Source organism: Siniperca chuatsi, linkage group LG19 (genome assembly GCF_020085105.1).
Source record: "Siniperca chuatsi isolate FFG_IHB_CAS linkage group LG19, ASM2008510v1, whole genome shotgun sequence".
Lineage (NCBI taxonomy): Eukaryota > Metazoa > Chordata > Actinopteri > Centrarchiformes > Sinipercidae > Siniperca > Siniperca chuatsi.
In genome coordinates, this window is record NC_058060.1 from 15,502,042 (window position 1) to 15,515,401 (window position 13,360).

Consider the following 13,360-nt stretch of genomic DNA (forward strand, 5'->3'; position numbering starts at 1 on the left):
TCCTCACATTGGCTGCGTGCCCCCAGTTTTCGCACTCTTCTGTTTCCCTGGCAACTCCCTTCTTAGCTGTACTGTTACTATGGAAACTGAAGTCTTAAAGCCAGGTATGTGTCGTCTCTATGACGACAGTGAAACAGTAAAGAGACATGGCAGCACAGCCATGATCCTTCATTCATCGTTTTATTTTTCTCTGAGTCAAAGGTTACAGAGTTCACACTAGCATATACATGACCCCCCCCCTCCCATACAGCAGTGATCGATTGAAGACGCACGTGTCTCAATCAATTATCATATTTATGATCAATAAGACTTTACACATCGCCCTCTCATCCATTTTTACCACAGCATTTCAAACGCTCTCCCCATTCACTCCCTCAGAGGCCTGATCCCATTATCAACGACTGCAGCTTCCACTGAGCACAGCCATTACTTCTTCACTTCCACTTATTCTCATGTTAAAAACTTGCCTCATGATCCATGGCATATGTGTTTCAGTAAAAACATTAAAAAAAGACAGGTACATTGGTTAGCTCAAGAGGAAAGTTTCAAATTCTTCTAACGCTCTCAAGCTTCGACTATACATGAAATAAGCACCTTCACAGGGCGTCTACAGTGTTAGAACAGGTAGAGAAAGTGGGGTGTATTTACAATGCTTTGAAATAGATATTTTGAACTGAATGTTAATGTTTCAGAGAGTGGTCAGCATTACAGTATATTTCTAGTGTCTTTACAGTGTTTATACATCTTGAATACACCCCCAGATTTCCAGTTTTAGACCATTCAGCTTATATCAACCTACAGCATGTGATTGTGTGTAGGTGTGGTGTGTGTGTTTCGGCAACAAAGTGTGTGACAACCCGTGGGTGTGGTACAGTGGACATTCTTTCAAGTGAGTGTGTGTCTTATTGTGTGTGAATCTTCAGTGGTTTTTTAATGTATGTTAATCCGACCAATCGTTCTCCTCCAACTCGGAGTCGTCCTCAGAATCGGAGTATTCCACAGCGATGCGTCGCGACAGGATGGTGGCCACGTCATTTCCAACTGGCTCCCTCTTAGCCTGCTGCTCCTGCTGCTCCTGCACCTTCTTCAACTGGATGCCTACGACAATAGGGGATGTAAAGCTTAAAATACAATGTAGAGATGAGAGGAGTAGCAAAAGTAGCTTAATTTTTATGTTATTTCCTTCATTACAGATTCATTTCTTGATAAAATCACAGAAAACTAATTTTTGACAAAGTTGAGTATTAAAAAAGCACTCCATATTCTAGCATTGTTTTTTCAATATCACACATGGTAAATTTGTTGTAAATACCCTAAAATGTCTAATTTTACAGTAAATTAGATATAAGTAATAGATATAAGTAAAGTGAGAGATGTCTTCCGCATTAAACATTGCGTTGCAAAGCTGCTCCCTAGGTCTACTCTGTCCTACCGAAGTTATGAATTCATGAAGTTTTGCAATGCAGTGGGAGATTACAATTGAGTTACAATCAGTTATTTTAACCTTAGAATTTACTTCAAAATTTGAAGTACTTGATTAAAACCTGTCTGATTCATTTGTGTTTAAGATACCAAAGATAACAAGAGGACTACAGTGATGATGATGCTTCCCTGTTGTTGTAAATAACAAACATTTGTCTTCTCATATAAAGATTTTGGACTTTGGCAAAATATAAATATCTTTAAATGTTTGCTCGATCCGCTTAATTACAGCGCTCAAGATCTAGCCCATTTCATATAGATCATTCCCAATAAAATGTAGGTCACAAACATTTGTTTCTAGCTATTTCTTACTTACTGTTTTCCAATTTTTGTGTATTTACTATGGATTTAAAATTACATTGCTTGAAGATTTAACAAAAATCTAATATCAAGCAATAAATCTATATTCAGACCCTTTGAAATGTTATTTTTTATTTTTTTTATTTTGATACTGTGCCTATAAAAGGTATTCACCCCCTCAGAAGTTTGTAGTTAATTTAGATCACTTTGTAGAGATCTGTTTCCACTTTAAGGGCACTGTATATGTTAGTGCTATTGCATTCTTATAATGTGTCGTTTGAAAGGTAACACAAATGCATGTTGCTCTAAAGAAGATACACATTATATACATTAAAATTACACATCTTTATGGGCACACGCACACATACACACACTACAGCTCTTACCCATACGTATAGCAGCCAGCAGATCACTGCGGGCATCGTTGACCACTGTGGTCTCAGCAGGTGCAGAGGAGGACATCTTGTGGGTTGTGGAGTGGGAGGAACCAGCTGGAAGGGGAGGAGGTGGAGGACCAGGGGGAGGTGGAGCTGCATGGGCTCCAGATACAGCTGGTGGAGGCGGAGCGTAGCCACCAGCGCTGGCCATTGGCCCAGGAGGCATCGGACCTCCGGGAGGTAAGGCAAAGGCAGTTTGGGCGGAAGGGATGAGAGGGGCTGGAGGGGGGGGAGGGGGGCCAGTGTTGGCGTAGCCATCCATACTGCAAGAAAGAGAAAATTAAACATAATTAGTAAAGTTAACAATAACAGCAGTCTGTACTTAGGTTTGCTATCACAAGTACAGTCATCGGGGTTTGAGAGTGAAGCATAAACTGACCCACTAGGTGGCAGCATTAGCTCAAAGTTCACAAGACTGGATTCAAGTATGAGCCTGTGCTGGCTTGTTTAACTGTGCATGATACCACTTAAAACTGCATTATAGCGAAGCAGGCAGATCATTTAATTCCAATATGTTGCCACTATAAAGTTAACTAGTGCCTCCTTTGCACTTGTGTGAAGTAGCTAAGCTTCTGTCACCTGGATCAGCTAAATAACCTTCTTGAGTTGTCCTGGGATTTAAACAGCGCACTCCCCCAAAGAAAATTTCTTTAATGTTTTACAAATGTACAACCTGAGAATGTGAAGCAATAGCAAACACAGCCCCATATCATATCTGGCAGTAAAACTGGCAATGTTAATTAACTAAAAAATACAGAAACTTGCTAGTAATGGACCTTGCAGTTTATGCCCTCGAACAAAATTATACTGGACAAAATTAATTGTGGACACAAATAAGACATATAATCAACAATGAGAGAGAGCAGCGGTAGGGACATATAGAATATATTAGAGGTCGACCGATATGGGTTTTTCAATGGCCGATGCCAATATTTACAGAGCAGGGCGACTGATGGCCAGTATGTAAGAAAAGTCATGTGTAATTCCATTATTCCATGCACAGTACAATCTAATATACATGGTTATCTTAGCCAGCAACATGTTGTTTTAGATGGAATTTTTATAAATTGATGAAATAGAAAAATACATTGGGTTATGCTGTAGACTTCAGAACATGACTGGTGTTTAAGGGAGAGTGGGGTCATTCAACTGTATTATTCTATACATTATAACATAATATATATTTAACGCTAGCCAGTAATGGTTTTAGATTAGATTTCATTGAGGGGGAGAAACGTGTTAACATTTAGAAAAGACGACGGTGACAATTGATGAAATTTAGGCAAACGTTTACAGCAGGGTGCATGAGAGTTATAGTATACGGCTCAAAACGAACTACTTTTTCATCACCTTCCCGAAACTTAAAGGGGGAGCGCTAACATCTTTCGACAGCAGCCACACTGACAAGGCTGCCTGCAGACATTTTTGGTTTATCAGCTTTGTGAGCACAGGCATTGGCCGATGCCAGATAATCGGCCTGATTAATCGACAATCAACTATCACTAGAATATATTATATAATATAATTATTTAGGAAGAAGGATAATGGACATTGTACCATCTGGTTGGTATTGTATATGTATTGTTTGTGATGAGTGTTTAAATATGTCTATTTGTCATGTTTTGTTGCTCATTGTTGCGAACAAAATCTGAAAATTATACATAAATCAGGAAATTGAACAAAGAAAGATAGAATATAAATATGACTTAAGATATGAGTGACAGTGTGGAAAAAGCTTCAATCTGGCTTGTATGTTTACCTGTAGTCCATTGGTGGAAGGGACATGGAGCCACCGTTCATAGCCTCAGTGGGTGGAGGAGGCAGCGGGACATGGTGGTGGTGGACACGGCCAAGTGTCCCACCCTGATAGGCCATCATAGTCCTGCCTCTGTTATCATGTTCACTTCCTCCACGAGGGGCATGCCCTGCAGCCATCTGGGCAGCCAGGACGCTGGGCGGGGGGCCGGAGTAGGTGTGGGCATGACCAGCATGGTTCATGGAGTTGGGGTAGTGGTGCTGATCAGGCCCGTGACCCCTGACAGAGAAAGGAGGAAGAGAAGAAGATGGAAGGTGAAATAGAAAAAAATGTAGATGTAAATGACATATAATGATTCTTAGAAGAATCAGAAAAATTAAGTGACCTACCTGTTCTCTGGTGACATTGAGCCCTCAGAGGAAGCCCCTCTGTCTCTGTGTATGGTGTGTCGATGGTCTGGTCTCAGCTCTTTATCCAGAGCCATCATGTTCCACTCCTGCCGACGGTTCCTCGCCTTTCGGACCTTCTTCACCTCCCTCTGTAATGTCCCATCCACACAACGCCTCTGCTCCTGAGAGAGAGAGAGCATTTCGGCTATTTTGTTTTGTTGAAATCAAACTATTAATGGCAACTTTAAGGGCTGTTGTGGTAACATATTTTGTGTGGCATGAACGGTATTAAAATAGAAACTAACCTAACTTTACTAACTAATTCTGAAAATCTGGGTAGGAACAGTTTGCATTACATTCCACAGAATAGCACCAGTCCGAGGATGGCAGGCAAGTAAAATAAACTGCAATTGTGTATTAAACCATAGCATGATCTGTGAGATCCTCAGTGACAGAATTGTACCTTCTGCTTCCTCTTCTCTTTCCTCTTATCTTCTGTGTCCTGCAGCATCTTTTCCTTCCACAAATTGAAGAAGTAGGAGGGATCAGTGTAGAACTTAAGTGCTTCCTTGTGGTCATCCCTACAGAAACAGACACCAAGAAGGTTAAACAGTGCACACACGTCTTTGTATAGAAACATGTATGAAGCAGAGTCCATGCACTGTCTTTGTGTATACAGAATGACAAGATAGAGAATATGGTAGTATTTTTTGGATCAGTGTATCTCTGTGGGAACATTAAGTTGGGTATAAAACATGTGATGCTATGAATATTGCAAAAGTGGAGGAGGCTGATGGAAGAACAACGATGAGTGGGGATCCTGCATTTTTATCACAGAAACAGCATAACTGGAAATGAAAGGATGAAAGAATGAAAAGACAGAAAGACTGGAGGAGGAGGAGAGAAAAGTGTGCTATGTAGTCAGGGTTAGGAGTTGGATTCCCACTGGAGCCAGCCATGCTAAATATGTAATGCACCCAAAGTACTGGAAAGCACAGTGGATAAAAGCAGCAATCAAATAGCAGTAGGAAATAGTACCAAATGTGCTGTTTCACTGTGAGTGTAGGTCAGAAACAAGGAGCCAAAATCAAATCAAGAACAGGGGACTGTCAAAGTTATGAAGTAGAACATATGGTTTAAAACTGAAATGTAAGCTATTTGATAGATCTGATCCAATGTTTGTTTTGTCTTTCACATCGTAAAACTGCATTGTGAACTGTGCAACTGAAGCATCTCTTGAGTTAAAAGTGACAAAAATATGGCTGTGATTATGTAGTTATGCTGGAAGAGCACGCTGGAGGTCTGCGTGTTTGGTGAGTGTGTGTGCCTCAACGACGCCAACCTGTAAGATGACAGGATGTTGAGTGGCGGAGGCTTGTCACTCAGATTGTACATCTCTCGGACAGGATTGGGCACGCTGCTCTTGGACACCACCTGCTGGTCCTGAGTGGTGGAGCTCTTGAAGGCTTTCCTCATGTTGATGTCTTGCAGGGAAACTGGGAACATAAAAAGAGGAAGAAAGGACAAATGACTGGTCAAATAATTGGTCTACTGAAAGGAGGAAGAGGAAAGAAAGACAAAAGAAACAAATAAACAGTGGAAAATGAAAAGAAAAAACATTTAGTAGGTTGAAAAGGCTGAAACTATGAGACTGACAACACTTGGACATCTGACCCACCTTCTTCTACGGTGGAGTCCAGCTGTGTGACCTTGACGGCCAGCCGGTCAATGCGGTCCTGGAGAGAGTTGGCACGCAGATAGAAGGTGTTGGCCTCGTTAAACAGCTCACCAAATATGTCCTCTGCATGTTTACCTGGAAAGGAAAAGCAGAAAGACGGGACATTTGGGAGAAAGAAGGAAACTTGTAATCATTATCTGGAGCCAAGTAAATCCCCACAGAGACTAAAGTCCAATCAATACAATGGTAATGTGACACAATGTGAAACTAGAGTCTTAGGAGTCTTTGCAGGAAATGGCATCTCATACAGCTCCATATAGCAACATTCCTCATTAATAAATTAATCTGCACTGAATACAGAAATCCTTCTATATGTACTGTATTGTTCGTGGAAGTTATTAAAAGCTGTTATTGTTAGAGACTCTTGACCTCAGGGTTGCCAGTTCAAAGCCCTAAACCATCTGTAAAAACTTTAGCAGGGAAAGTAAATAACACTCTCACCCTTACATCAGCAGCTGCTGTTGATGTGCTATTAGGCAACGCTCATAATCCCATTATTCTAGTGTGGGTGTTTAGTGACTAAAAGTAGAATATGGGTAAATTTCACAATCCTAAACCTGTGTTTACAAGTAGAAAAGGGGTAACTTAACCACATTCATATTCATTAACCCATAGCTACCTTCCAGATATTCACATATATGGACTCAAAGACCAGAGAAGCAACAGGCTAGTCATTGTGAACTGAACCTCAATGCATACATTTCATATTCATATTTGTGTTCTTGACCCTGTGTTTTGGGAAACAGGCCTGAAAAGTAGCGATGACCCTGCTCTGGAATGGGGTTTAGTTAGGGCGAAGAGAGGAAGTAACCCAAATTAAAAGTTTGAAGTGTAACACGACTGTTTGAGCTATAAACTGGGGGTCTAAGAACCAGGGCTAATGAGTGTAAAAGGCTTTTTTTCTACAAGACTGCTAAGCTGGGCAGTACTGAAATGGAAGGACTAGGATAAAAAAAAATGACTCCCATGGATGTCAGCAGGTTAAAAACCAGCCAGAATACTTTCAGCACTGCTCTAATGACATTGTTTAATTATAGAACAGCGTGTGTAAAAAGGTGGTATGGCAAACCCGCACAAAGACACGCTAAAGGCTATTTGTGTCCCTCCTGTTGACAGGATGGGCTGCAGGAAAAATATTTAGAGGAAGGAAGAATCACAGATCCGGCATGCTGAGCCCAGTCAACTTTGACCTCTCCTAAGGATTCTTATGGTTCACTTACACACACATGTGCACACAGACAGTGTATGTCGTCTACAGATATACCCCTCCAGGCCTGTATGGGCATTTATATATAGCCCGCGCAGCTGCTGTTGAAAGGCCCACTCCCAGCACAGGAACTTGACACAATATGAGACAGACAGAGAATGGATATGAGTGGGCCAAAAAGTAGAGCAGCAAAAAGAACTGGTTTAAACGTATGCTGTTGAAGTTCAGAATGAACTCTCAACACAGTTAGTGTGAGAGAGGATAAAATGGGTGCAGCTGAGGATAAATGGGTGAAGGGTAACTATCAAATAACATAACACACTGTTGACGGGTTACGAAACGAGGACATGGGAATGGAAGATGGACGGGAAGATAGATGCCCTTGGTGCTGTAAAAACTCCGTCTAATACATTTACAGTGAGCATAACAATCAGTATAAAACAGTTCTGCACACAAACACAGTAAACACACACCCATCCAGTCATACATACAAACGCGCGCACACACACACACACACACACACAGTCTATCTGCACACAGCTGTCCAGACAAGTTCATTTTTGCAGAGCCATCTAAAAGGATTACATTTCAACCCTCCATGTTCCAGTGCGAGGCTACTGTAAGTCTGCTGCTAGCCCAGTGACCCCAGGCCCTGTAACCATGACAACCCCAAATCAATCACAGCTTCGGGATTAATGATGAAACCATGTGATCCTGTTCTGCCACAAAGAGGCTACACAGAGTGTAGTCAGACGTCATACTGAAGTTCGTGGGGTTATAGCCTGATGATGCTGTAGTTTCAATCTGTTTTTAATGTTACACAAATCTCTATTTGTGTGGGTTTTTTATTTTTTCAAAATTTGAGGCTTTTAGAAGCTGTTTTCTTCTTGCAAAGGCAACATTGTGTGCATGTATTTGTCTATGTGAGTGTTAGTGTGAGTCTTACTCAGGCTGCTGAGCTGACGGATGATGGCAGAGAGCGTGTTGTTCATCACACACTCCAGCTCGCTGCCGATGCCCTCGGGGAGTTCCCCTCGGCAGAGGTGACGGGGCTCGATGTTCCTCTTGACCAGAGGCATGGCGAGGGCCTCAAACCGACACAAACTGTAGGGAAACACGGGGAACAACACAGTTTTAGACACTGGTAGCCTGGTTAAAGAGACTGTAGTCCACGACAGCCAACCCCCACCGGCTGTGGACACACACCACTGTACCCATCTGCCATAGAGCTGGGAGAAACATTTATCAATAACAGAGATTGTGATAAGTGGCTAGATATTGCATATTAAATATTTGACATATTGAAATTGACTGTTTAATCCAAAACTTGAAGATATTCACTTTACTATCATAGAAGAGAAGCAGAAACCAGAGCATTTGGCATTTTTGCTTAAACAATTATTAAAATAGTCCCCAAATAATTTTCTGTTGATCTATTCATTGACTAATCATTTCAGCCATAGTTTAAATGTCATCTTTTCCTTGTCTTAAAGTCTGAGATACAGTTGAATTATTAAATTTTCAAAAATTATTTGACAAGCTGCTTGGTCATCATATTCACATCAAGGGTTTTATCTGAGAAAACATGTCACCCACTCCAAGTTTAGATTAAATATTGTATAAAAGCGCCAATAACCATATTCAAATTGTAGCTTGAATTATTATTGATTCCAAGGTACTGAGTCAAAATCTTTGTCACTATCACCCAGCTCTACTTCACAAGTGATGATAGTGAACATGAAGTTATAACCAAATGCAATAACCCTGCAATAAATATTACTTCCCTGTTTCAGTAATGTCCTCTCTATAAATTCATTTCTAGAAACATAATTTTTGTGGGTGTAGTTTGGTTGCTGTTGTTTGTAGTAAGGGGCAGCATTTTATTGTATGGTGTTTCGATTTTATGTAAAAACAAAGAAAGCATGGGTGAGCTGGTGGCCAAAGAACTGACAGCGATGACCAACAGTGTCCCAAAGCCAGAAGACTTGTGGCGACCAGCAGAGAGATTAAAGCATTAGGGACAGGAAGATACAGGGTGCCAGCTAATCCCAAGCCAGGTTGTCACTGGCCCAGCTGGAATCCTGACACAAACAGAGATTCATGAATATGGTCAAACACCAAAAATGTAGAAAACGATGGCGCACGCCAAGGTCAAATGGAAATTTATATAAATGAATGCACTGTTGCTGAACAAGAATAAAGATATCCCAAGACAAACACCTGTGTTAGACACATTTGCCCCCCTTACCTATCTAAATTAAACCCTCATTGGCTTTGATCAGACACTGTAAACTCTCTGTAGTTCAAAGGACTACAGAAAATTACTCAAAGCAAGAGAAATCCCAGGGTGCATCAGAGTAACCATCTTATCGGAGCGTCTTCCTGCTTCCTGTTTTTGTGGCCTCAGCCTGGCTCCTGTTTCCTGGTCCTCCCTGTGTCACATCTCTCCTTCCTGTCCAAACACTTGGCCAGAACAATACAGCTATGGCTCGGGAAGCAAGCAGGAGGATGGACAGGGAGGCAGATGGAAATGTGCACACACCCTTTTCAAAGCAAAACCTTCTCACAGAATTTTTAGATTCGCTAATAAAATGATTCACTCTTGATTACAGTTTTTATTGTGCAGCTACGCCAAAAAAAATCCCTTCAGAGAAAAGCAGGTTGGAGAGACACAGGAGCTCTGGCAGTGTGACAGAGGGCTAATAATAGCTGACAGGTACTAGAAATATAACTCATTTATTGGACCTTGCAGATATTCATTTATGATCACAATTTGATTTGATGGGAGATAAGTTTTAAAATCCTTGTTAACCCATCACAACTACAAAATATAGGGCTTCTAAGTGGCTTAAAATATTTATCTTTTATTCTTTGTGAATAATTATCTCATAAGAGACCAAATAGAAATGTGAGGCTACATCCTCAATACAATAAATCACCAACAAAGCAAGTAGCAGTGCTGTGCTATCAGTGTCTCAGCAGGAAACTACTGTAATTACAGATCGTGTCATTGCAGCTGTCCAAGACAGAAAAGAGACACTTCTGTTCATTGAGGCCAATTCCCACCAGCCAAGCCCTCATCTGGCCCCGTTTTCTCAGCTAGCGACCCCCTGCAAACCCCAACAGCCTCACGCCAATAAGAGAAAACAAAGGGTAAAATTACATCATCATGTGCTGCCACAAAGGACACTGAATACAGTCAATAAGGACTGGTTTGGAGCAAAAGATTCTCATAGGGATTTAGCAGTCTGCATAGACATTTTGGAAACACTGTGCTTCTTGTGGCATAGGATAGGAAGGAGGTGATGCAAATGAGAAGATTGCATGTTTTTGCTTTTACTGTCTGGCTGGCACGACAATCACATCAATGAGGCGAAATAATGAGCGACTGGGGGGGTGAGCAGGAGGAGGGAGGAGGGACGGGCCTTGTCCGCTTGTGAGAAACGAGTGAGAAAGTAGAGGCAAAGACGGGTGTATGAGAGAGACACCAAGAGTGTGTGACAGAAAAGAGACAGTGAATGAGATGGTGTGTGAGAAAGAGAGAAAAGGTTGTGTGTAACATTAAGGGGTGGACAAAGTATGTGTGTGTGTTTATGTGTTTGTGTATGTGAGGGAGAAAGAGTGTATCGGGTGGGGGTAGGGTAGGAACAGGGACCTCGGGGAAGCCACTGAAAGGTTCCCGGGACAATAGAGCTCCGTTCACACGGCAACAGCGCTAGCTCTCCCATGCATCCTCCCCCTCCTCCTCTTCGACCTTCTTTAAGGCCCCCTGTACTCTTGCAATGAAAGCGTAGCAAGCAAGCGCTCCGCCTTCATCCTCCACTCACTCGGGGGGAGAGACAAGGGCGAGAAAGGGAGAGCAAAGCCTGAACATAAGCCCATCTCACCCACAACACCACAGAAAAATGCATTAGCTTATGCTTTCAAATATAGATTCACACTCTCATGCTTAGTGTTGCTCACTCCTCCTTTTGTCATGTGTTTGGGTGCTTAATTTATTACAACCCAACATGCACCCTTAGGCATTCAGACATACAAACATGTACAATCACACACAAACACACCAGGTTGCCTCTCAAATGTCCCCATTAGCAGCAAAAATGTCTTTGATCCTCAGAGGGGTGACATTCAGGCTGCATTCAGAGTGAAACACACTTCCCCTGTGATTCCTGCAAGATGCCCACATCTCTACACCAATGCACACACAGATAGAAGAGGCCTTTACTACAGATGTGAAAACTCCATTAAGATCTGAAAGGGGAGTCATTACCAATTTATGAGCATGAGTACAGCTTCTTGTGTTGCAGGCTGTTTTGCTTGTTCTGATGTTATGAATAATGCAGCCTGGATTACGTCAGGTCACACTGCCCTAAATATGACAGAATAAAAATGTCTGATGTGACACTGCGCTTGTCCAGGAACGTCTCCTCATTCCAAAATTATTCTGGGGCACCCGTAGTGAAACATTCATGGTACTGTGCCTGTGAGGAACTCTGGGTAGAAGTATCGTAACTGGATACAGAGTAGGCCAGGGAGCTTGGACATAAGTTTAACCTTATTTTTTGTTGCCAAAACTACAGAATATCTGTCAGGGCTGGGCAATAATTCAATAATATTATAATAATATGTATGTTGTCTAAATTAACGATTCAGAGCAAACTGCAATTAGAAACTACACATAAGAAGAGTTTGGTTGATTGTTTTGAACATCAATTTAATTATGTAATATGTGATTTTGCATACTTTTGTCATATTGTGATATATATTGATATCTGAAAATATTCAATATCTTCAACCATATTACCCAACTTTAATATCTGGTGAGTAAATCTGCAGGATTATGCTTACTCAAATGCCTGACTTTTTAATGCAAACATGACCCCAAGTTGTCAGAATTGTAATGGTGTTACAGTGGGCTAAACAGCTGATTCATTTTGCAGTTGATCAATTAATTCATTAAAAATTTGGTAATCAATCAAATCTTGACATAAATTGAATATTCAAAGTTTTTTTGGCTGGTGGTCAGATTAAGTAAGGAATATTACCTCTAAGCATTTCTCACTTTGAGTTCCATGTTTTGCAAGTGTTTTGTGTTCATTTAGCCATTGTATTACTCCAAAATCAATTAATCTAAAATGTGGTCGATTTATTGATTGCTGATAGTTGCAGCCCTAAATATGGCTATGGATATAAGGTAAGCTGTCATTATAATATCAGTATCTATAACGAAGTTGCCATCGTTTATATTTCATTATTCAACACTGTATTAATTTAAAATGTTATCACATGAATGTCAAGCTAAAGTTATTACAATGCACTATTTTTGATGTTTCATGCCTTAAAATTCCCAATTCATCCCCACACACTCCCTCCTGTCTTCCCCCAGGCTGACACACGCACATTCACAGAAACGCACACACACACACACAGGCGTGAACTAATGGCAACCGCGATCAATCACTGTTCCGCACCGTCGCTTCCCGTTACTGATGGACTGACCCACATCTGTTCATCTACCTCGGTTGCTGTGAATTCCTGACAGTTTTGATCTTAATTTTAACCAGCCGTTTTATGTCTAGGGACCTAACAAATTGATTAACACGCCGGTGTACAACCAACATCAATTATCTGTTCAAAGTTACCCAGCAGCGGGAAAAATATTAATTTTTTTAGGCAGGTTTCGGCTACGAGTCAGTTTATTATCCTCAACTGGGGGTCCGCTCCAACTGACCACTTGGTTAGCTAGCTTGTGTCCAGTGGTCGAGTTCTTAGTTTGGACAAATGAGACAATAGTCAACATAAATAGCCCCACAAATTTCCCCTTTTAGATAAAAGATATTATTAGTCGTTGTAAAAAGTATCATATGGCCCTCACCAGCACTTGAAATATTAGAAGAAATCAGCCAGTCCGCATGTCCCGTTAGATACTCCTATTAGCTCTTCCATCCTGTGTCCCCCAGCGCGTCTGGCCACTCCGGGGGAAAATCCTTTGAGGACGGGGTCGCGCCCACCGGCGACATCTACCAATCAAATATCCAAGCAGGGGCTTTA

General features: G+C 41.4%; 1 protein-coding gene across 1 annotated transcript; it reads right to left on the reverse strand.

Annotated features, from left to right (window-relative positions):
• Positions 1-159: 159 nt before the first annotated feature.
• Positions 160-13,331, reverse strand: wasf3b (WASP family member 3b). The gene is made up of 9 exons (XM_044175711.1): positions 13,185-13,331; positions 8,256-8,413; positions 6,043-6,177; positions 5,707-5,860; positions 4,828-4,945; positions 4,365-4,546; positions 3,979-4,254; positions 2,169-2,482; positions 160-1,098 (listed from the first exon to the last, which is right to left on the reverse strand). Exons 2-9 carry the CDS (start codon positions 8,386-8,388, stop codon positions 941-943), a joined length of 1,470 nt encoding a protein of 489 aa, XP_044031646.1. The 5' UTR covers positions 8,389-8,413; positions 13,185-13,331; the 3' UTR covers positions 160-940.
• Positions 13,332-13,360: the final 29 nt, after the last annotated feature.